Here is a 24,080-nt window from a genome sequence, read left to right as displayed (position 1 = left end):
CACGTTCCAGTTCCCCAATGTTCCCCAACCCTAGCCATCCACTAATTTACTTTTTGTCTATATAGTTTTGCCTATTTTGGACAATTCATGTCAGTGGAATCGTATAATAGTTGGCCTTTTGTGATTGGCTTCTTTCACTTAGCATGGTGTTTTCAAGGCTAATCTGTTGTGTAGCATGTACCAGAACTTCATTCCTTTTTATGGCTGAACGATATTCCATTGTATGGATAGGCCACATTTTGCTCATCAACTCATCAGTTGATGGAGATTTGGATTGCTTTCACCTTTGGGCTGTTGTGAATAATACTACTAGCTTTATGTAATGTGTTATTGATGAAACATTAGCTTCTTATCCTACAGCAGCATTCAGAGTCCTTGACGTTCTTGTTGGTGTAATTTTCCTATTTCTCCTTAACTTTGAACATCTTGAAAAAGTTTGGAGAATTTTGATGAACATTGAGGGAGATGGGTTATTTTCCTCCCAAGTAGAATGTTCCATTGGGTCAATCACTTAGGTATCCTCAGTACAAAAAACAAGGTAAACTATATGCCCCTACCCACATCTTTATTGCTGGTGGGGATAACTCTTCTATAGTTATGCAACTATTTAAAAACTCTGGAAATTTAAAAAATTTTTAGTTTGTTTTTGACAATTACCTTATTATCATTGCTCTTTAATGGGAGATTCCTCGGGAGTGAAACAGATTTTTTTAAAAAAATGAAAAAGACAAATTCTACCATTTTCTTCCTTAACCTTTGCTTTTTCTTTTTAGCTGACTGCTCAGTTTTGTTGTTTATTAGAGTAAGTATTCAAAAGAAGCAATCAAGTTTTCTAACTGATTTTCTAACAAATCCGGTACAAATTTTCTAACTGATCTCGCAGCTGCTCTACCTTTTTGTTTGAGGTTTACACAAGAATCAATTTGGTTAAAGATTCTAGTGTGGGAAATGTCCTTTAAGTGAGAGTCAAAACATTGATCTTCATAAATGTCTATTTGAACTTAAAGCACACATGTTTATTTTATTTGGTTAGATGTAATTTTGGGCAGTTGTGACGTTACCGCTTCCCCCCACCATTTCCCTTCAATAAGCCAGTCCCGTGTTTCTGTTTATAGAACTTGAACTTCCAGATATCTAAAACTTACCCATTTTAAATACTTGAACTTTCAAAACAATTAATGAATTGCGCTTGCTAAATGAGTGACCTTTGGATAGCCTTCCTGTAAGGATTTGCAGTGGCTTTGGAATTCTAAGTTCATAACTTTTTTCCAACTGCCTTTTCCAAGATGTTTCTGTGTTAGAGGAACTAGCTGTTTATCTGGTAAAGAGTCATTTATTTTATTGATGAGACTTTTATTTGTACACATTCAACAATATAATTGGCATGAAAACTCACTCTTCAGGATAATATATCATAGTTATGTCTTCCACAGAAACTCTGAGAAACTTGGACAATATGGTCAGAACATTGCTGTTTCATGGGATAAAACCATTTAGTTGCCATAGGACAGAGTGTCTTAAAACCACACAGCTAAGTAAATGAGGTCTTTAAGTACCTCATCAAAAAATCAAAGTATGTTGTGTGTATAAACAGAAATAGACCAAGAGAAATAATTTGGTATATTAAATCAGAGAAATTTGGTTTAACCCACTATACGCATGAAGTTGTGCTAAGTACCCCTAGGGGAGGGATCAGTAAACTATAGCCCTTGGACCAAATCTGGCACTCTGCTTGTTTTTATAAATAAAGTTTTATTGGAACACAGCCATGCCCATGTGTTTACATATTGTCTGTGGCTGCTTTTATACTACAAGGTCAAAACTGAGTAGTTCTAACAGAGACTGTACAGCCTGTGAAGTTTAAAACATTTACTATTAGACCCTTTACAGAAAAAGATTGCCAGACCCTTCTATAGGGGACATAAAGTAATCATGCTTTCCATCCTCATCTTCATCCTCATCTGGTGAGATTATGGGGAAAAGTGGCTAATACAAGTATTCAGATAACTCATACACAAAACAAAAAATAGAATAGTGAATTATCAGTGATGAAAAGGACGTAAAAGACATCTTAATATATTAAGACCATAAGAAGCAGAACTCGTATGTTGGAGAGTAATGGATATCAGGATAAAACAGCACTAGTTGGCCTATACTTCATTATCTATGTTTGGTTCAGACAGTGGAACTTTATATATAACCAGAAAATAGCATGGCTGTCACCAAAGGAACAGAGTGGCCAATGCTAATAGCCATACAAGGCAGTTGGCATTTCTTATTGGGAATTCTCTGGGGTCTGGAATATTCAAGGCGGTCATATATTCCCTTGGCTTTATCATTCCAGCACATCTTTAGAATAGAAGCTTGGGCATCCGTGGAATGGGGTCTGTCACCTCCAGTGATGTCTGTGGCAGCTGAAAGCTTCTATTAATAGGCTTTGTCTGCCCCTGCAAGGTTCATTATTCCAGCAATTGGGCCTCCAAACAAATCTTGATGACAGGAACCAGACCAACGCCTTCATGGTCTTTCTTTAGCAAAGCTAGAGTCAAGGAGAAGAAAACCACGCAGATTTCAGAGACTAACTTGTCAGACTTTGGGTTTATTGGCTTCTAAGGGAGTAGGCTTGGGACTGCTGACCAGAGAGGTGTTTGAATGATCCTTCTCCCTACTCTGACATACTGTGCCTTGGAAACTCTTCTCTAATCATCGTTTTGTGTCACTTCAGGCACAGAACAGGCTTTCTCTAAATGTAAACTGATAATACCACTTGTATTCACTGATTCTAGCTGCAAACTCTTTCCCGTTTCAGATAATATTCTGTAAGGTATGTGGCTTCACATGGTGCGTTTGGACCCCGTTCACCAAATGGCACGCGTGGGTACTTGTTCTGTATATGGAATGCAGAAATGGCAGTGCCAACTGGCAATGGGAATTTGATTTCACTGTAAGGGACTACAGTGGTATCCCACCAGAACTAACACGAGGGACAGGCCAGATCACTAACAGGAGAGATTGCATTCAAATATCTCAGGAGGCAGAGATTCTAGTTTCCTCCAGAATGCGTTTTTGCATCAATGCCAGAGAGAGACCATTGAAATGGATCTTGTCAGACCAAAAGTGTCATTTCATGGTGGTCTCAGAATTAGAACTTTATTAAAATGGAATGCTGTGCCAATTAGTGGTACATGATTATATGAAACTCCTGCAGGGGACTTTTAAAGAAAATATTAGCCTAGAGTAGTGGTTCTCAACTGGAGTGATTCTGTCCCACACACCCCACCCCCTGGAATATTTGTCACTGCCTGGAGACATTTCTAGTTGTCATGACCTGGACATGGGTGGGGGGTGGGGTGTGCGCCTCCCATCTAGTGGTCAGATGCCAGAGATGCCACTAAACATCCTATAATGCACAGGACAGCCCTCACAACAAAGAATTTTCCAGTCTAAAATGTCAATAGTGCTAGGGTTAAGAAACTGAACATGGAGCAAAAATTCTTAGCTGAGATTTCAGCTTATTGGGGCAAATTATTAAATCTTTCTGAATTCCTTTTAGATATGAAAAGACTATTTCTTACTGCTTTAAGGTGATCTCAGTTGAGCCAAGAAAATCTATTTTGTTATTTTTGTTTGTTTCAAACATAGTGATGTAAAAATTTTTGGAAAGTACAGAGTAGTTTTATAAAGAAAAAAATAAAACACAACATGATCCCACCACCCGTTTATACATTCCCTTCAAGATTGAAAATATCATGGAACAGAATGATTTATCCATCAGGATACTGTATCCTCTTTAGAGAAACCAACTGAAATATAGTGGAAATTTTCCTAGACTTTCATACTACTTGTATTATCTTTTCCTAGCCCTTCTCTTTCAAATAATAACAGAGTATAGAGGAAGTTTCTCAGAAAGTGATTAATTAGGCTATAAATATCTGAGTAGAATTCCCAACATCAGGAGTTCTTATTGATATTTAAGTAGAGTGAGGAAAAAGGTTTGTGAGATATTTTATTATTTTTGATGAGTATGCTTTAATAACGTCGAGATTTTTGTTTAGTACATTTATTCATGGTAGGTTTCATTGATAAATAAAAATATCTTGTAACTTTTCAGCTGATTCTAGAGGTAAACTTTTACTTCCTAGATGAATTTTTAATTGATTATGAGATCTGAAAAAGCAAAGGAAAGGAAAAGACCAGATATTCTAGACCACCACACAATAGTATTCTTGAACTTCAAAAGCCCCAGGAGGGTGCAGCTGGGGAGTGCTATATTTTCTGTACTCTTGGTGAGCTACATTTGGTTTGGCAGAGAATTTTTAGGAGTAGATAAGGCTCTGTAAGTAAAACTTTGCAGTTTTAGCCAAAGAAAACAGACTGTAGATTTGATGACTCTGTTTGATTTATTAGAGCCATATGCAAGGCCTTTTGATCTTCAAGATTCAGTAAACCAACGAATTGATATTTATCAGAACTCCATCATATGAGAAGAAATCTTAATTTGCCTGTAGTGTTGATACTAATATGATTATCCAACACCTGCATCCTATTGATGATAATTGTGTTAGGCTATATTAAATTTTAATGAGAGGTACAAATGAACGTTAAAAGCAAGTTTTTGGATAGCATTAACACTGGAAATAATCTTATTTTTCAAGTACATCAAATTTGCTTACTTCAGAATATAACAAAATCTCTTACCAGGAGTGCAGGGACTCCATGTAGTGATTGTGGTTTTTGAAGGAAAAGGGGAAATAACTTGACATTGATGATACCACATGAGCAGATGTTATAAAGGCTACTTATAATCTAAATTTGTCAGACAACGAAAAGAAGTTTCAATTAAGTTTGAGGTTTCACCCCACTTCTGAACTCCCTTTGTAATACTTTTATAAAGTAGCAAAAACCACAGGACAAATATTTCTGCCATTTAAGCCATCAGCATCCATCTGTTTTTGTCTCCTCACTACTAAGACAAGTTAACATATGACAGAAGTGTATATGTCTGTAAAATTGAGATGAAATGTCAAGAACAGCATCCTGGTATTATTATTTTCTTTAGATAGATCTTTTTCTTGACAATCTTGGGGCTTACATTATTTTGCAGGAGGAAAATCTTCTGGGTCTCAATCAATGGGATGCCCTAAATGAGTTTCATTTTCTTTTTTCTGTGAATTCTCAATTCTTGCTTGGCCAGGTAATACTTGCCTGTAGGTGACTTGTACTTAGATTAACTATTACTTTTTAAATTCTCACCTTTGTTTATTCTGTTTGTATAGAAGTTCTTTCCAGAATGTCAAATATCAGGCATTGAATTTAGCATTTTATCAGCTCCCTGCTCCAAGAGAGGTTTGACAAAAAATAAATTTTGGATCAGTCTAAAGGAGGTCGCCTTATTCCTTGCAGGGAAAACGATCATGGGGGAGAGGGTGAACAAGCCAAATGAACTTAGACATGGCTTTTCTTATATCCTAATTTCACAGTTATTCTTATTGAGGATAATAGTGGCTAATTATTTGCTTTACTTGTTTTATCTACATTCTCATATTAACTGTATGGATTCGTACCATTATTAATTTCATTTCCCCACTTTAGAGATGGAGATACTGAGACTTGGAGAGATAATGTTACTTGGCTAAGGTCACACAATTAGAAAGTGCTGGAATTGGGATTCAAACCAGGTTTGCTATTTCCAGAACTTGAGCCCTGAACCATTATATTATTCCATTCTTTCCACCTTCACCCTCATATTCTGAGTTTTCAAAGTATTTGACATTTAGATTTGAGTGTAAAATTCATGTCAAAAGTAAAATAGAATTATTTTTAAATTGTCATTTTTTATAGCATATCCTGCTGTAATACAGCATTTGGCTTTCTGCATCTTACTTACTAATACATCTTAACATATATGAATCTCAACATATGTGCATATATACAATAGTTTCTCCTTATCTGTGGTTTCACTTTCCATTGTTTGTTACCCATGGTCAACTAAGGTCTGAAAATGTTAAATGGAAAATTCCAGAAATAAACACTTTATAAGTTTTAAATTCGCACCATTCTGAGTAACTGATTGCATGATGAAACCTGACAGTCTTGCTCCATCCAACTCAGGATGTGAATCATCCTTTTGTCCGGCGTATCTACGCTGGCTGTATCCACTACCCACCCGTTAGTCGCTTAGTAGCCATGTCACTTATCAGATCAACCGTCTCATTATCACAGTGCTTGTGTCAAGTAATGCTTATTTTACTTAATAACAGCGCCAAAGCAAAGTAGTGATGCTGGCGGTTCAGATATGCCAAAGAGAAGCATAAAGTGCTTCCTTTAAGTGAAAAAGTGAAAGTTCTCGACTTAATATGGAAAGAAAAAAATCATATGGTGAGGTTGCTAAGATCTACAGTAAATTTTATTACAGTAAACTGTTATAATTGTTCTATTTTATTACTAGTTATTGTTGTTAATCTCTTACTGTGCCTAATTTATAAGTTAAACTTTATCATAGGTATGTGTGTGTAGGAAAAAACATAGTATATATAGGGTTCAGTACTATCTTTGGTTTCAGGCATCCACTGGGGGTCTTGGAACATATCCCCGACAGACAAGGGGGAACTACTGTACAACTCACATGTACATACAAACATACAACAACACAACAGTGTTGTAGGTGTAGTTCATAGCTGCCTGCAAATAGTGCCCTCTGTATTTTCTGTTTTTTCTTATTTACTGGAAAATGTTACTGGAGCCCCAGTTATGAATAGGAGCTTAAAGTTCACATTTGGTATCTCCACCTTTTAGCTCTGCCATCCTTTATTTGCACAAGAAAATGTGATCTTCTGTAGTGACTTTGCCCTGTTGACGGAATAGGAGTGTGTGCTCTCACTGATAGGATGGGCAGGTCTTACAGTTAAAATACTCATGAGACAAATAGATCCTGGAACCTTTACATGCTCATTTCTTTACCCTGTGCTTCAGAAAACATCAGGAAGTTTGCTCAACTGACTTAATTTGATAAGTCAGACTTACTTTAGAGAAATGTTCTGGAAAGCAATGGGATCCAAGATCCAGTTATATTAGGAGAGAGAGTTATGTGTTTGACATCTGATCTCTCTGGCAGAATGGATGCTTCCCACACACACAGTACTATCAGATCGAAGAAGCTAATTTCTAAAACAGTTTGGGGTGGATGTTTGCTTCTGATTAGCCTGTGTGTGTGTGTTGGATGAATGAGCAATTGGGAAGTCATGACCATGTGTTTGCTGTCATTTAGACTGCCAATCTAATCTAAATATACATGTGGGTGCCTAAGGAGACTTCTTTCTTTTCAAGAGGATCATTCTTAACAGCTCTCAACTCCTTGCCGACACATGTGAACTTGGGGGCACTTCTGTTTTCCTGAGGTCTACTCTGTTTTCTTTTAAAAGAGGTGAGGATGATTTCTTTGCTTGCTGTATTTCTGGTTTTTAAAGGCCACCAGTGTGTAAAGTTTATTTACCATGAGCAGTAACTTCATAGGAAAGACAGCTTCTAGGATGTTAGACAAAGTAAAGAAAGGGGAGTGAAGGTGATGAGATGAGTGAAAGACATAGAGGGTTTCGATTTATAGAAGAATTCAGGAAAACCTTACAGTTTTAGATCACAGATAGCATGCATTAATGTAATTAAGAAAAGTTTATAAAATAAGTATGATTTTAAAATCCCTCACTGTACAATGGAGCCCTGATGTTCATTTTTTCCCCAGAGTGATTTAAGGTAGCAAAAAAATACCATTTTCCTCTAACTTCAAAGTACTTATACATATTTTATCGACCTGGGAATTTTTAAAATACGTATTAAAGAAATTGAAATGTTTTCCATTCATGATTGTAATATTACAGACCTCCTTTTGTTAGAGAAGTTAAGGATTAACTTCTAAATATCTGAAATGAATCTTCATTCAGAAAAGAATAATACCGTTCTTTCATTTTTTCGTAGTTGTATAGCTTATCATATTTTGAAAAGCCATACATCTAAAATGTTTTTCTTTCCCTGTTTACATATTTTCAGATGTAAAAGCAAACACTGTAAAATTTAACATACTAAAAAAATAACAGAACACCCTTTGTCATCTCACCACTAGAGTATTTGATAAAAATTAGTTAGCACTTAATTGTACATTAAAATGTTGTTTCCTTAATATCTTTTTTATATTCCTAGAGAGGTTATCCTATATTTTAAAAATGTATTACTATGTAAATTCTTACACAAGTACGTGTATTTAATTTTTAATTGATTTAATAGTTATACTGTGTGCCTATTTGAATGGAATTTGGCTTAGAGATGAATATATGTGACAAATATAAACTAAGACAACTAGTAACAAAATTTAAAGAACATAGCATTCGTTCAGAATTAGGCAAATTTTACTCAAGAGCAATAGGTCTACCATTTTTTTCCCAGGCAAATATGAGAGTTATGTAGTTTAATATTTGAAATATGAGAAAGCATGTACATTCATTGGCAGAAATAAATTTTTTCTGGAACTATGTTCAAAAACAATTTACCCTATGACTCTCTATAAATTAAATGCAACCACTTGATATCCAAATAATTAATATTATATGTAAATGGGCAAAGTAATTTCATGTAAATACTAATCTCAATAAATTAAAATTGTTTTTTGATGGGGTAGAACACATTACTTTTACCCAGACATGGAAATATCTAAAGGCTTAAGAAACTTTTTTGAATGACATTTCCTTTTTAAATTTTTTCATTCCAGCATAATTTCAGAGAAAACAGAAGGTGATCATAATAAATCCCTTTCATTCCAGGAAGAGTCGTATTTAGTAAATTGTATTCTAAAGCAGTAAGTGGAGCTTTAGTGCTCCTTTAAAGCCCGTCTCTTCCCGTCTCTCCCTCTCCCCATTCCTCCTCTTCCACCCCTCCCCCATTGCTCAGCCCACACTCAGGGAATTGTGCAATTTGCTCATTTCATCAGGAAAATTATGAGAAGAATAATGTTAATATTTTTAGTTTCCTTTCAGATTTTCAGTTTATAAGAAAACACCACTTTCCAGATTAATTTGACTTTCAGGTTTCTAGCAGCCAGCTAGTAAAGAGGACGTGATCTATTACACGTTTCACATTGGTCATAAGATAAAAACCAGTCTCTTCGGAGATGTTTAAGTCAAATGCAGTTAAATGAAAAGGAGAGTCTGTGTTTTCTCGTTACTTTTCATCACTTGGTTTTTTAAGTGTAGTAGATAAAAAGGTAATAAGTAGCCTATTTGCTATGTAGGAAGAAATTTGAATGCCATATTATAAACTAAATGTGCTGAAGTTTTAAAACATAATGTATGTATTTGAAACATTCATGCATGCGTGTGTATAGTAAGGTTTGTAGAATTAGGCTTTTCCTGAATAATGATTCTATGAGTAGGAAATGCTTCTGTTTCGTGAAGATTAAAAACAAGTTTGGGCCTTTAAATCATTCTTGAGATATTGAAATTGAATGAGTTTCTGAGGATCAATTCAGACATGGTTCCAAACCATCCTCTAAGAATGCAGTAAATCATCTGTGCTGTTGCTCTAATTGAACAGCGTGCATCTGAACCCTCATTAACTTGTCTGTAAGGACGAGAAAATTGAGGAGAGCAAGGAAGAGGCCGAGGAGAAGACCTTTAGCCGGTGCTGTCCTGAGCTGCCATTGTTGAAGGACATCCTTTGAGCTAATTTCAGTCCCATAAAAAAGAAAATCTATTTAGTGATTAGTAACCAGTGGATAAGAGCAGAAAGCCCAAGTGAATAAAGGCTATAAATACTGAAGTCCTTGGGATAACAGCCTGTAAAACTGTCAGAAAGCATTGCTTAAGTGACAAAAGATAGCCCGAAGTAACAAGAGATGTTAGCTCACTAGGCAGTACTCCATATTCACGGACAGAAGACATAATTTAGTTTTCTTCAAAAATTGAGGTTCTTCTTGAATCCAGTACCTGCCCCACTTTATTTATTTATTTGTTTTGGATGGTGCCTATTTGCTTTTAATTTCTGGTTGATTGCGTCTGCTAGTAGGAATCATGATGCCTCTTTAAAGATAGCTGTGTTTCCCAAAGTAGAACTGTGATTACCGAAACTTCTGTTTAGATCCATCAAGATCTACTCACTTGCTAAGAACGTTCTGTCTAACTAGACTGAGGGGGTGAGTATGTGTGTGTATTTTTAAAAGGCAGATGGTTAGGAATTGGATGCTGACAAGTGCCTTTCTCTTGTTTTTAAATTAAAGTCTAAAGTTCACAATTCTTAAATATTTCTCCCTAAGGGAAAAATAAGTTAAGTAAATAAAAACAGAAGAATGTAAGTCTATATTATAAACTATTTTGTTATTACTGCACAATATTGAGCTAACATGATTAAAGTCTTACTAGCCAGTACTTTAGATTTGTTTTCAGAGTTAGAGAAAATTCAAGATGATGGGACTCAAAGGTCTTTATTCTAAACTCCTATTGTTCTAACTATGATGATGATTTTATGGCATTTGAATTACAACGTTGGCAATCCAAATGATAGGTTTTACAGTTTTACAGTATAACCTTCAAATCCCAAATGTGTGTTTTAGAGATGCGTCTTCAGTGTATTTAAAATGTTGTGTTTCTTCAAGTCAGAGAATTTTATAAACGTATGGGTATTTGCTTTTCAACATCCCGGCTGTGAGAACTAGAGGTGTCATTCACTTGAAGGGAGCAGATGTTAAAGGTTCTTGCCCCTGCCTCCCTAATCCCAAACACCCTTGAAGAAGAGAAACGTTCTATTACCCAAATAGGCATCTTTCTGATGGTGAGAAAAGGCGGTAAAAGCAGTAAATCTGCCTTCTCATTATGAAGTGCAACAATAGATTGATTTATGAAGAAAAGCAACTGTTAGGCTTATATAAGATGTGTGCATGGAAATGTAGGTTCCTTTAGACCCTTATGAGCGGTAGCATTCCTCCTATTCTTGACAAGAATCTGACATTACTAATAGGGAATGTGTTCATTCTAAATACCGCATTTTTTAAGAGGTTACATTGAGAAGAAAACAAAAAATCCACCTCCTAATGTTTTCACAAGAGAACAGTCTGTTAAGTGTGCTGTGTTTTTGCTCTTTTCATTCACTTTCATTAAGATAGAGGAGAATTCTTAAACATAGTTTTATTTTTATAAACTTTTTGTTAGTACTTAATTTTAAATGAAAGTGAATGTAAGTGTAGCATATTTAGATGTTAGGGTGTTTCTAAAATTTTCAGTTTCACTTAATGTGTAATTTTTAGCAAACACTACAAAATTCGAGTCTCAGAGCCACAATAAAGATAATTTCAAATTTTGGGGGGGTGTGGTGGGGCGGTCATGTAAAATTTTTTGTGTTGGGTTCTTGTTTTAAGAAGATCTATGTGTGCTTTAAAGTCTTTTAAATAACTTTGTATTACCTCTTATTTAATAAGGAACTCTGTTACAGTATTTCTATTTAACTTAAAATTTTAAGCTCTAAGTCAATTTTGAGCATAAAATACTATAAAATACAAAAATCTGGATAGTCTCTGAGTAAATTGTAATAATACTGCCTGGTATATTTAGCACATATCACTTCAGAATTTGAAATCTATGTGAATAATTAAGATTTGAGCAGACAGAATTAAAATTGATAGTTATCTATAGAGTTGATATTAAAACTCATCTCTCTTAGTAAACGTGTATCCCCAATATATGTATATTTCCAAATTGTGGTAATAGCCATACACCATATACAAGAAAACACATACAAAAATTTGAAAATTTAAAAGGAAAAGACAATATAAATATAAATAAAGGTTCTATTCTTTTCTTTTACTCCAGTGGATTGTCTCACGTACACCCATGTGTACACATATGTGCATACCCACACCCAAGGAGCTTTGAAGCTCCCTGATTTAGAATAAGGGGCTCCGGTGTGTTACCTGGAAAGTGCACTGTTATTCTAATTAGGAAGATACAAGGCTTGTAAAGAAATAACTCTTGCAACTGTCAACAGTCTTTGTTGTAGACAGATAATGAGAAGTATTGCATTTTTGACCTGGTGATTATTGGATAGTTTTTAATCAATACTTTTTCCCCAGTGGATTTTGGTTATTTCGGAAGAGAAAATACCATGGAAATAAGGTCTTAGCAAACAAAATGAACTCTTGCTGCTGTTGCTGTGATAGCAGCTCTAAGCTTCACATTTTATGGGGAAAATTCTCTAAGATAGTCCAAAGATTAAAATTAATAATGCTTCTTGACATTTGTGTGAGTCTATAAAGATTCTATTGGTGTCAATCAAATGCTCTATGACAGTTTTAAAGTAAGCCATTTTTTAAAGAGGTCTAAAGTTAATAAGGAAATGTAGTTAAATATCTTGTCAAGATGATCTCTTCAGTTCTGTGTTTTACTTCAATTAATTACCACCTTTATGATACCCTGAATTCATTTTATTTAATTTACTTTAATATTTTAAATTTTATAATCCAAAAGTGAGAGCTATAACCACATATAATGTGCTTTTAGGATTTTGTTTAATTCAGCACCACCCTTATATATAGAGAGAGAACGCAACTACTTTTCCATTGTTTCAAGTGTCTTGTCCTCTGCACAGGTGGGTTGTTTCACAAGTAACTGAATAGTTGTTCTGGCAACAATTTCAGGATCTTATTGTTAACCGATGAGCAATGGTGTTTTGATGTTCATCGGTCAGCTTCAATAACAGTTAATTATGGGGCAATTCTATCAGGAAACTTTTTTTTTTCTTCCTCTTTCTCTTTTGTGAGGCTCTAGAGCTCTAAACCCTCTCACTTGTAACATTTTTCTTTCTCTGCCCTAACCCTCAAAGCACACAAAAGAGAAAAAGAAAGACCAGGTTAAAGATAAGTCTCTGGCATTACAACTAAGTGGTGTTATTTAATGGCCAGTTGTGAAACTCAACTTCTCTGCACACAGTCTCTGCTCAAGGAATAGTAATATGCTTATAGGTAGTACAACCGTAAATGGTCTGTTTCCAGATAATTTCTCACTCCTAAAGCTCTTAACAATTGAGTGATTTTTAGGACACATGTGGCACATATACCATCTTGCAACAACTGGATATTTTGAAAGATCACATGTCCTGGCCACAGTAGTCAGTAGCAGCCTTCAAAGTACAACTGGTGATGAGAGATAAAAGACTTGAGGCTCTTCTGTTTAAAAGAGAGGAAGCTAAAAGAAAATTATAGCCATTCCTAAGTGTGGAAAAGGGTCTTATGGAAAGATTTATGGACCCTTGTTCCCCAAGGCCATTTCGTTTCCTAATGGGATTTTGTGTTCTCAGACAAGGAGTGATGGGTACAAATGATGAGAGCATTTAATAATAGTAGTGAAGAGGACGATAATAACAAAGAAAGCAAATGCAATTGTAAAGACAGAGGTGTCTCAACATAAAGCCAATTATCTTGGCATCCAGGATGATTTTGTCTGTAAGGTGAAAATATAACAGAAATAAGGACCTTTCCTGTTTTTCTAAAAGTAGAAAGGATAATTCTTAGGATCTTGCTGTCTTACTAGAAAATGACGGGCATAACAATAGCTTTTGATAATATAAGGGCCCAAGAGGCTAAATACGATGATAAGTTAGCATCAAGTTCATTGGAGTTGTCATAATACTTACAAATGGAGAGGGTTTGCCAAAGAGAGGTGTGGTGCCTTCCCTGTGGTCACAGACTTGCGTAACTCTTCAGCAATAAAGATTCGGCTTCCTACTCCAGTGTCCTTTCTCCAGTTTCACCTTGTTTTCAAAGAAAGAACTTCTGACAGGTTATTTAAAGCATTAAATCTATTTTTTTTTTCCTGGAGGTTATGGAAATTGTATAGAAGAGTTGGGGAAAGAAAGTAGATTGCCTTTAAAGGCAAATAAATGATTTTAGCGTGTTGCCAGACATGCTTGTCAGTCCTCTCATTCAGTGCCAATGTCAAGAGGAACAGGAGAATTCTGAGGAGAAATTTCCTTGCTTCTCTTCTTTTTAGGAAAACTTATCGAACTAGTGAGGTGAATAGCCAGGCCTTGTTGTAGTATCGATTGGACAAGTGTTAGAAGCAATTGATACAGACGCCGTCAGACCCAGGGTGAAGTGTTTTGTTTTACCTCTGGTTTGCTTTGGGTGCCCATCACAAGATGACAGCGGGATATTCAGTACATCTTTCACAGTGACATAGAAAACTTGGTTCCCTGACACTGGTGTTATAAATGGACGTTAGTATGTTGAGCACACTATTTTAAGTGAATTGCACTTTTTAAGGTTAATAGGTATAGAACAAAGAGCCCTGGATTTGAAGTCAGAAAACCTGGTTCTGTTCCACCTGGATATTACCCACTGTCACTTAATCGTATTGTGCTTCAGTTTCACCATCAGTAAAATAGGGCTAAAAAATGTCTCCTGATGTCCTGGTCAGTTTGGGCTGCCATAACAAAATACCATAGACTGGGTGGCCTAAGCAACAGGAATTTCTTTCCTACAGTTCTGGAGGCTGGGAAGTCCAGCTTCAAGGTGCTGGCTGATTCTTCTCCCCAGTGAGGGTTCTTTTCTTGGCTTGCAGCTAACCACCTTCTCACTGTGTCTTCACATGGGAGGGGAGTGGGGAGCAAGCTCTCTAGTGTCACTTATAAATAAGGGCACTAGTCCCATCATAAGGGCCCCACCCTCATGATCTCATCTAAACCTAATCTCCTCCCAAAGGCCCTACCTCCAAATACTATCACATGGAAGTTAGGACGTCAACATGAATTTGAGGGAGACACAATTCAGTCCATAGCACGTGCCTTTCTCATGGAGGAGCAAATGAAATAAAGAATATGATAGAGCTACACAAAGATATATTAAGAGGTTAGAGTTATTGACCAATGTTTGTCCAATTTTATTTTCATATACCTTTTTTTTTTTTGGTGAGGAAGATTGGCTCTGAACTAACATCTGTGTCAGTCTTTCTCTGCTTTATGTGGGATGCTGCCACAGCATGACTTGATGAGCGGTGTGTAGGTCCACAACCTGGGATCCGAACCCGTGAACCCCTGGCTGCTAAAGTGGAGTGGGCGAACTTAACCACTAGGTCACCAGCCTGGCCCCTTCGTATACTTTTCTATATAAGGTTTTGTTCTTTTAGCATGTTTCATTTTGAAGTAGTTATTAAATGTTAAACCAAATGAAAATAAAAGTCTTTTTGTTTCTAGCCTTTTGTCAATTCACTCTTGTATTAAAAGAGTTATTTTAGATTAGATTAGATTAGATTAGGCTCACATGTGAGGGGATGGGCTATAATTACTTTTCGGGTGGTGAACAAGATGTAATGTACACAGAATTCGAAATATGATGTACATCCGAAAATAAATAATTATATTTAAAAAATAATAAATGATTAAAAAAGAGTTATTTTATAACTTTTCAATACTTATTTCTTTGCTTAACTGTGACTTTCCTTTTTTGACGTAGCTATCACAATCTATTACCTATTAATGGGACCTCATAAGATAGAGTGCATTCCTATGGTGAAGAACTTTTTCTGCAGTTGTTTAGAATGGATATTATACGTCATTTTTCTTTAAAATTAGATGTATATTTGCAAGTTGCATTGGGTCATATTCAGTCTCTTGTAGAAGAGAAACTAAATGAGGCAGTCTTTTTTCAGTTTTATTGAGATATAATTGACATATGTCATTATTTTAGTTTGTGTACAACATAATGATTTGATACGTGTGTATATTGCAAAATGATTGCCCTAATAAGTTGAGTTAACATCCATCACAAATGAGGTAGTCTTTAAATGATTTTTTATGCTAAGTTAAAGAAAAGCGTCAGATGATTATGATGTTTTAGTGAAGGAAGGACTAAACTGACAAGAACCTAGTACCTCAGTCAATCATGAAAATTGAGCAGGGATGTAAATAAAGTGTACTACATTTGTGTTTTCATCTTTGATTGGTACTCATCCTTGACACGGTCTTTCTGGATATTTGTGCAAAGAAAAGGAAATCTTTACTGCACGCTGTATGTTTTCATTTTTGAAACGAGGTAGAAATTTTGTGAAAAAGCAGCAAGGTGTCTATATATATAATTTGTTTCACTAGCTGCACTGTATTCTCTCCCTTTCATCTGAAGAAAGGTGTATATTATTCTCCTCCTTTTTCTTTTTTTTGATTGTTTTAAAGATCAAGTTGAAATTCTGTTCATAAGTATAGTTGCCCATTAGAAAAATTGAAACTTGTGTCTTCTGATTACTTTAGGAGGAAGTCTGTGCCCAGGGTAAGGAACAATGCCAGGTTTTACAAGCCCTCTCATGTGACCTACCTTGACAGGTGTTCTCTTTTGAAGCACTTAACTTCTAGGAGTTGTAAACATGTGGTTTTTCTTGTCTTAGACAAAAATAATCCTCCGTAGAAAATCCATTACAAGATAATTTTGCATAGCCATTTAATGTGGAAGATTGCATTGCAAATCTTGGTAGGCCCATTGTTTGGGTTGTAAAGATATATCTTGTTTTATGAACAGAGGAGCTTGTGATCTGCTGTAAATAATAGCAACCAAATGTTGATCAGCTACCATTATAACAGCAGTGGGCTAGGACTTTTTACTTGATTGTATCAATTTAACATTATCACTTCTACATGAGGTTCAGTGCCCTCACTCTATGAGGAAACTAATGCTTAAACAATCCTCCCCAAAACATGTACAACCAGCAGTAGAATTTGAGATTCTTAAGCCTGTACTTTCGTTACTGTGGAGCACACCATTTGAAGAAACTTTATGTCTAGTGTTTGATTACTCCATAGGTCAGCTAAGCAAGTGCTCAGGGCATCAGCAAGAAGCAGCAAAAGAATTTTTTTAGTGGGGAGAATTTTGATATTTCAAAAACAGGTATCAAATTAGTCAGTAAGGGTAAAAATCAGAACCTTGTTGAACTTCCCTGCACCTACGTTTTGGCGCATACATACACAGGGAGGGGAAAGGAGGATACCATAATCTTTCCATTCCTTAGGGCCTATACAAATTTTAGTCTAGCCCTGTTTATGGGGAATATTTTTTGTAAAGCAAAGAACCTTTCCTAGTTTATATAATCATTTTGGATTTGTGTTTTTAGAGGGTAAATCTGATTTTTTTTTTTTTAAATACAGCCTTCACTTGAAGTGAGCTACAGCTCTATTTTTTTGGACTTGATGAAATGTAAGACTGTGTCAGCCTCATCTAGTATCAGAATGGCTTTTTGAGCAGTTGACATTTAGTTGAATTCTAAGTCCTAGTCAGCTTAGGTTGGTTTAAAGTCCATCCACCACGATGCGATTATACATGCTTCATAAATGTTTTTTAGAGTGGCGAACGTGTTCTGTTAGGGTGCTTTCTTGAAAAACACTTTAAGAGTATGCAGGAGTGCTACTTCTGTATAGATCCGTAAATTTCTAATTCTTTTCATGATCTTTTGCCCTTTTATGTTTTCTTAGGGAATCTTTCAAAAACATGATTTTTTGCATTTAGGAAAAAAGTGATTAACCTAGTATCAGTGGTCTTCAAACTGAACTTTTCATTTATATCAATTTGTTGAGCTTTGAAAAGGTAAACATACCTGGACCCCTACATCAAACCTATTGAATCAGAATCTCCTCTTGTATAGAATCTCCCCCCCCCCCCACCCCCGCCCACCTTAACTGACTCTGATGAATATCCATGGCTATGAATCTCTGGGTCCTTGATCAATGGTTCAAAAGCCTGGTTGGTCTCCAGAGCAGCAGCATCAGCCTCACCTAGGAACTTGGAAGAAATCCAGCTTCTCCTCCCTATCCCAGACTTACTGAATCAGAACTCTGGGGTGGGGCCCTGCAGACTGTTTTAACAAGTCCTCCAGGTGATTCTAATGCCCATGAAAGTGTTGCAGAAAGCTTCCAGGGCTTTGGAATTCGCTGCCCATCATTCAACATTTTATGCTTCTCCACCCACCTCCCTTGCTGTGAACTTTCTATTCTAATATTCTCATTGAATTAATGTTTCTATTATAAACCTCCTCAAATGCTTTGTGGAAGAGGCAGGGTGCTAATGACCAATGTTGAATAAAAAGCCTTTTTCTCCTGTTGTATTATGTTCTTTACTCTTTGTCAGTTTTCTGATGGTCAGCAACTGTGGAATTATTAACCTTGTTTATGGTTAAGAAGCTAAAAGAAAGCTGCTTGCAGGTTTGGTTCTGGCATTGGCATGATGCTTGAGACAGATGGGTCAAGTTTAGGATGGAGTTGGAGAGATGGCCATCATCCTCTCGTGCTATCCTAATTAATGTCACTCTCAGCAAATAACGCTGGCAGAATGGCTCCTTTACGTCCAGTGCAACATGTACTGGGCAGGCAGGATGGAGAATTAGAGCTCTCTCTGCTCACTGTAAGGAAACCTCTTTTTTTGGCTCCCAGATGCTTTCCAGAGCTATCAAAATAATACCATTTGCAGACACTTTTCATGGCTGAAAAGAGCAACTTGGAGAGGAAAAGGAGTATTCTGCGGACCCCGGGAGAGATGTTTTGCAGCTGGGCATTGCACATAAATGCTAACGGAATGCCCTTTCAATTGTGTAACTCACCGTGTGGCTTGACAGTGGAAGAGCCACTCAACAGAAATGAAGAATACCTCACCCAGGCGTCTGTACTTGTAAGCCAACTCTTCTTTGTGGGCCACAAACAGCAATGTGTAGAACACTGTACTGCAAATCTCAAGTAAATCTTGCCGTGGTGCAGGGCTGGTGAGCCGCCTGCTGCTCATTAGAGATCCTGTCTGGCTCTTTTCCTGCAGAATGAGTGGTAGATTGCTGACACCTGTTTTCCCATCCAGCCTAGGGATGTGAATGTGCATTAGGAATGCCTCAAAGTGCTTCCTTGTGTCCTAGTCTGTGGGGCTTGGAGTTGCTTGGGAGAGGAGGGGGTGGGAGTTCAGTTCTGGGAGGGGAGATGCAAAATCAGTGGTGAGAAACTGGAATATAAACTGAACTGAGATTCTCATCCTCATTTAACGGCTTCTGATTGTGCTCTTAGTTTGTCATCCATGTGGCCCTGATAAACTTGGTCACCCATTGAGCAAAGTAGAAAAATGTGTCCTGTACATGGCAAGACGTCAAATATTTCTCTAATGACGAGTGTGTAGTTGAGACTATGAGCACATTAGAAATGAAATAATCCACTCTTACAACCAAATTTATCAACATTTTTAAGTTATTTAAAAATAAATTTGGCCTTAAATATGTAAAATTCAAGTGTGCTGATGGTATGATCAATTTCTTTGCTCAATTCTGTCCATGTATTTGCTCTTCCATCTTTACCTACTATAAAGTCTCATAAAAACAGAGCAGCCAGTGGAACGGAGGGCGTAATGTGCTGCCTTGAGTCACAGATGTGGAGTGCCTGCTGTATGCAATGTATTATGCTAAGTACAAGGGGAGAACAAGAAGCACACGATATGCCACACCCCCCGCACATCCCTGCTTTTCAAGCACTGGCAGTCTACTGGAGAGAAAAGACACATGCATCAGAGGTAGCCTAATACCACAGCATATCTGACAAGCAAACAGATGATCCATATTTTCCATGGGTTTGGAGAAGAAAGAGAACTGAGTTGGGCAGGTCAAGGAGGATGTGGACCTCGTTCTGGGTATTAAAGGATGAAGAGAGTGTAGAGAGTGGAGTGTGTGTGTGTGATGCTCTTTCCCTGCGTCAACAGGCTGTGGAATTAAAGGATGTGTGTGGTTTTTTTTAAGTAGTGGCCACATTTTCCCCTGACTCATTTGTGGGACTTGGTCAGGTCTCCTTGTGAACATTGGCCTCCATTTGTGAACCGTGGATGAATGGGGTTAGGGTTGGGTCATGGCCTTGGACCAGAGTGAAATTAACTGGCTCATAATGTAATTGAACTAATGACCTTGACCTCATTACCACTGTGTTTTAACCAGTTGAGTCAATCAAACATTGCAGAAAGGATAATCAAGGTATCTTTTAGGAAGAGATCTGGATAGCAGTAAACAGGAGTGAAATCAAAGGCAGCTTCTTTCCTTAAGCAATACCCAGACGTTTATCTCTTCATCCTTGACTGTATATCCTTGTTTCTGCATCTAGTAAAAATATGATGGACAAAATGAAAAGGACATCATGACTCTCCTGTATTCGTGTTTTTGACATAATGCAACCTGTAGTCATTTTTCTTGCACAGTGTCAGACTGTCTTTGCAGGGCAAAATATTTTTGAGCAACAATATTGTTTTTTAATTTTAGATGTGTAGTGTCCCATACATTTATTGATGATGCCTTTCTCTTCTTCTTTAAAGTCTGAACAACCCAGTCCTGCCAGTTCCAGCTCCAGCTCCAGCTCCAGCTTCACACCATCCCAGACCAGGCAACAAGGTATCAACATCTCCCAGGCAAACTATGAGACGTTTTTCTCATAAAGCATCTTAATGAGTTGATTTATGGTCTGTTTTCTACTGTTTTGTTATTTGAATGATAACTTGGCTTTTATGCAGTTGTATTTATTTTCCCTAGGAATGCACTGGAGTATTGTTCTGATGTATGTGGCCGGCCTCTAGAAATTCCCCTTTTTCCAGTCTCTGCCATCAGAGTCCCATTTTACAAAAGGATTATAGACACAGCCCATTCCAGGGAGTTCCCAAAGGAAATACAATAGCAAAAGCTGGACTTGCAAGGCTTTGACATAGAGAAATAGGTTTTTACTTTCCCGCCCAGACAGCTTTCATTATATTTATTTATTTTCCTTTAATCAACCTTATTCTTTGCCAAGTGTTAATTTTCTGTCTCTAAAATATTTTTTTTCTCTACTCAAAGTCAAGGAAATTTAAATTTAAAGAAATTTAATCCAGAACATTAACTAAATATATTCTCCACTTCAAGTGTAGAAACTCCTCAAATATGGGCTCCTTTTTTTTTTCTTTAACATGAAAAGTGAGATAATATCAAGGAATAATTTGTTTCTGAGTATCATGTTACACATTACCTTTTTCACTGAGCACACTGAATTCCTGATGGCCTTGTATGTTTTTAAAAGGATTAAATTGTTGTGTGTGTTTGGGCTAAGGGTAAGCTTCCAGGAAAAAGTAAAATGAAAGACACCGATCGTTTTGGCTATTCAGATTTCTTGTTCCACTGACTTCCGAAGATATTGGCCCACTACAAAAGCAGAGGAATTTGTGGTTTTGCAGAATGTGAGACTGCAGTCAGTAGCTGTTTAGAACTGGGTTAGTAATCACTCAGATTTTCCTATCATAGAGTAGACTTCAGCAATTGCCTAATCCAGAATGGAAGTGCTTCTCTCACTTTTGTGATTGCTGTTATAATCTCTTCTGTTAAGATAAAAATATCTATCTTGTTTTCACCAGATGTAGAGTAGCAAAGTGAAAATAAGCCACGCTCATGAGTTTTTTCTGTGAGGCTTTGTGGGTTTTTTTCCAGTTCTGTCCTATTCTGGAATAAAATTATTTATGACTTGATTTTTTTCTCTCCCATCTAATACTGGATACTCTCTTGAATCTTCTGGGCCACCTGATTTATTACATGGTCTTATTTATGTAAATGCATGCTGGTATTTTGCCAGGAATTTCTTAAAAAGTAAAATAAAAATTGACTACATAAAATTGTTGCAACAAGACCTTGTGTCCAAGATCAATATGAAGATCAGAGATACGACATTACACCATGGAATTGAAATACTTTATAATCTGAACTTGACTGAAATGCTTGCTTGACCTGAAATTGACCTTGAAATAAAAGGAACAGCTAAACCTTAATAGATCAAAACGTACCACACAAAGGCTGCATTGCCAAGAACAAGTTACAACCACGGTGATTTATTAGTCTCAACTTTTCAATACATGGATTAACCTAACAAAACATTCAATTTACTAATAGATCTTTCTGTTTCTTTTTAGGTGTAAATTTTTTTAGGGAAGGAAAATAAATAGAAAAAACATTCCTAGGAAATAGAGATTTCCTAACAAACATTTTGGGGCATCTATTGTGAAAACACTAGTGTTTTGGCAGAGGTTACGTTCCAGAAACTACCGAATTGTCTTGTAAACTATATAAACGTATGTGATGATGGTTATTTTTTACCAATGTTCGGTGCTGGTGAGCATTCCCGTGCCTACTATGGCTAGGTATATTTGAAGTCGTATGTTTGACTGCCTGTGGTTCACTGTCATTACTCAGGTCCTTTAAGGTCTATAATGAAAGATCTGCATTCCGATGACAATGAGGAGGAATCAGATGAGGCAGAGGATAATGACAATGACTCCGAAATGGAGAGACCTGTAAATAGAGGAGGCAGCCGAAGTCGCAGGTGGGTGTCTTGGAAAGAAAGAGGTTTCCTTTGATGGACTCCTCCCTTTTCACTAGATCTGTTAGTGTAACCACAGAAAGGTGTGAAGCACCAAAAACAATGGCAGCAAATGGTCACATTTATTTGAAGTTGGGGCACCTTGGCATGTTTACGCTCACTTGTACAGGGAACTATTTGTCCCTTTTCTCAGAAAGGAGAGGTCTTTCCTCTAAAAATTTTATAGGGAAAAATGTCATATCAGAAGTCCTTGTTCTTGAAAGTATATGCCAGGGTGGCAGGACTGACTGCTAAAATAAAGTCTGTTTTCTTTGGAAGAGTTTGTGTAGATGCATTGCTGTAGGTAGTCTCAGAATTTGAAGAAACGTGTTTTCTGTTTGTAGTTGGAAATACATAATTGGCTTCAGTGAATTATGTGTGTGACCTAATTAAAACTAGGATCACCTGTGTGTGTTTTCTAGCAAATAAATTCCTTTTAAGTGTGCTGACAATTAGGTTCCTTAAGTAGCTTTAATGCTGTGAGGCATAATTCCACATTATAAGATGATAATTCATGTCGCTTATAATTAATAGTCAACTTGAAATTGCCTTGAGGATTTTATTTCTTTATCATGAGGAAAACAAATAGGCGTGCTTACTTTAATGTGTTTTGAGTAGAAAAAATGTGAATCAACTTGAACTTAAAATCCAATTACATTTATAATATATCATGTTAAATCTGTTCCCACTATCCATTACTGTGAACAAGGCCCTGAAATTCCTAAAAAGAATGCAATCTTAACCCAAACTGGACAGACCATGTTTCCTGCTTGCTAATTTCTTAGTGTCCTTTGAGAAGAGGCTCGTTACAGTATATGTTCCATCAGATCTCTCAATGATCCTTCCTGATGGCCCTACTCGATACTACTTCTTCCACCTTCTCCCAAGGTCACCTGCCTGTGTTCCTTTTGAATAGGAAAAAAATAAGGACCTTATGGCCGTAGCCTTATAATATTTCCCTTTAGAAGTCTTTAATCTAACAAGAAGGAAACTAGTGGGGCAAAAAGACTTAAAAATGGACTGAAACTTGGAGGTGAGGAGCATATTTAGGACAACCCAAATCCTGACCCCTGGCTGCTCTTAAATTTAGCTGATGAAAAAGGCCTGACTTTTTAGACAGTTTCCCAAGTTATTGTTGTTGAGAAGATCTACATATTCTGTGATTAGCTGTTGCCCACCCACTTACTGCCCCGTCCCCTGAGTCCGTGTGGGTCAGGTCGTACACGTCTGTGAGTTGTCTGATGTGATACACGTTGTTGGAGATGCTCCTCTTTGCCTCTGCCTGACATGTGCTGTTAGCACAGCAGCGCCAGTGTAACATTTGATCTTCATTGCACTTGTGAAGTCTCAACTGTTTAATCAGTTTAAATACTCAGCCTTCCACTTCAGTCAAGAAGCATTTTAAAGGAGCGCTTCAACTGAACACTTCATTAATGTAATTTAGTTAAGAAACACAAGTTCCATCAGTTTTTTGCTTAAAGGATGTCCCAGTGTATCCTTTTCATTTCCTATCTTGTATCTTGTCTATCTGAATATGTTTTAGAGCTAGAGTGTGATTGCCTATTCAGAGTGAAAGAAAAACTACCGTGATTTCTGAAGCATTTTCTGTTTCTGAGAAGAATATTATATTAGGTTACTATATAATCAAAGAGACAGAGCAAACACGAAAGGACATTTTTGATGGA

General features: G+C 36.7%; 1 protein-coding gene across 2 annotated transcripts in view; it reads left to right on the top strand.

Moving 5' to 3' along the window:
• The window catches only part of MLLT3 (MLLT3 super elongation complex subunit), a 255,693-nt gene that overhangs the window by 211,691 nt on the left and 19,922 nt on the right, over window positions 1–24,080 (top strand). For both annotated transcript variants that reach the window (XM_001917557.6, XM_023627424.2), the window contains exons 6-7: window positions 20,336–20,411; window positions 22,230–22,359. In XM_001917557.6, coding sequence (XP_001917592.2) covers window positions 20,336–20,411; window positions 22,230–22,359 — 206 coding nt within the window. The remainder of the gene's footprint in view (window positions 1–20,335; window positions 20,412–22,229; window positions 22,360–24,080) is intronic.

The sequence above is a fragment of the Equus caballus genome, chromosome 23, assembly GCF_041296265.1.
Source record: "Equus caballus isolate H_3958 breed thoroughbred chromosome 23, TB-T2T, whole genome shotgun sequence".
Lineage (NCBI taxonomy): Eukaryota > Metazoa > Chordata > Mammalia > Perissodactyla > Equidae > Equus > Equus caballus.
This window is presented reverse-complemented; position numbering and strand designations above follow the sequence as displayed.